Genomic DNA, 1,409 nt, shown 5'->3' with positions numbered 1-1,409 from the left:
TATGCTAGTGAAGGTCTTTACTTTTTCTGCACCAATTCTCATAGTCATGGAGCTCTTCCTATAAATAGCATGGATTGGGTATAAGCAAGTGGACTTCACAGCTGTAATGCTCAGGTGGAGGTTTGAGAGTTGATGGGTTAACAATAGACACTGAAATTATCAATGGGTCTATTCTTTGTATGGCTGGAAGTGATTACCACCCTTTTTCAGCAAGTCTTATGGACTCTTATGGTTGGTGCCAATTCTACTTTAGATCTGCTGGCATACTTGTGTGATTGTGCATAATTCTGCATACTTCAGGAACAAGAACCATTAATGTAAGCTTGCAATCTGAAAATGCTTTGAGAAGGGATAGTTAAGTGGAATTTAGCTGCCTCCTAACCATCTTCAGTAGGGATATATATGTCTGCTGTAGAACCTAGCAGGATATCTTTGCAGCCCTGGGTCAACTGTATTATTATTGTTGCATAGCTATCATTAGATGTCGTATGTCTAATAATTAAAAACATTGGCTTCACAATGGCTGCTCTTTGTCAGGTAGAACAATACATCTCCCCTTTATGTGGGTTCTTGAGTTATTTTTTCAAAAAGACCTTAGAGTGGGTGTCAGACCTCCTATCCCCTTTTCTGACTTTGATCTATACATACTCCATGATTGAAGTTTTCACACCTGACCATGTTTCCTTACCTGTAGTGCTTGAGAAAACACATCACCACTGGAAGTCAAGTCTCTACAAGGCCTTCCTTCACTAAGTAGATGGGGAAAGTTGCCTATTGATGGAATTCTTAGAAAAGGACTTTGAAAGTTCTACCTGCCATCTTTCCATTTTAAATAGAGGAATTGTCATAGTAAGAACAATAATCCACCCACCCTGCTTCGATACTTATAAATAGGTCACAGTCTTCTCATGAATGCTAGGCTTTATTCACTACAGAGACAATGATGGCTGTTGCAGCCATCTACACATGACATACATGGTGAGAGAAGGGATGTTGCACTGCAGCTTCTTATTCTTCAAACTATTAATGAAAAAACAGAAAGTATGTTTCAGAGTAGATTGCAGGAACTTTGTGGAGTCCCAACCGCTCCCTCAGTCTTTTCCTTCCGAGTTGCAACCCAAGGATGCAGCCACTGCTCTTGAGTGCTGCCTTGTCCTATTTTCCTGGACTGGTAGAGCTTGGTCATCTTCCAAATAATATTTGGTACTCTAGCCTGGTTCACACATAACATTAAACCGTAGCTTAGCACTATGAGTCAACCCTGCCCTGCACCTTAACTATGAATTGTTTACTGCTAACAAACCATGATCCAAAACCATGGTGGTTTGTTGGCTTATGAATCCTGGTTTGAATTAACTGGCTTGGTAATATGTAAACCCAGTAGCTTAACGCTGGCTGGTTTGTCTACC

The 1,409-nt window shown here is 40.5% G+C and overlaps 1 protein-coding gene across 1 annotated transcript in view; it reads right to left on the bottom strand.

The window, feature by feature from the left end:
- Positions 1 to 903: 903 nt before the first annotated feature.
- Positions 904 to 1,409, bottom strand: part of MYH7B (myosin heavy chain 7B) — a 55,616-nt gene continuing 55,110 nt past the window's right edge. Inside the window, exon 43 of the mRNA XM_035124249.2 lies at positions 904 to 1,020. Coding sequence (XP_034980140.1) covers positions 1,009 to 1,020 — 12 coding nt within the window. The 3' untranslated portion in view covers positions 904 to 1,008. The remainder of the gene's footprint in view (positions 1,021 to 1,409) is intronic.

This window comes from Zootoca vivipara, chromosome 7 (genome assembly GCF_965207765.1).
Source record: "Zootoca vivipara chromosome 7, rZooViv2.hap1.1, whole genome shotgun sequence".
NCBI classification, from domain to species: Eukaryota; Metazoa; Chordata; class Lepidosauria; order Squamata; family Lacertidae; genus Zootoca; species Zootoca vivipara.
This window is presented reverse-complemented; position numbering and strand designations above follow the sequence as displayed.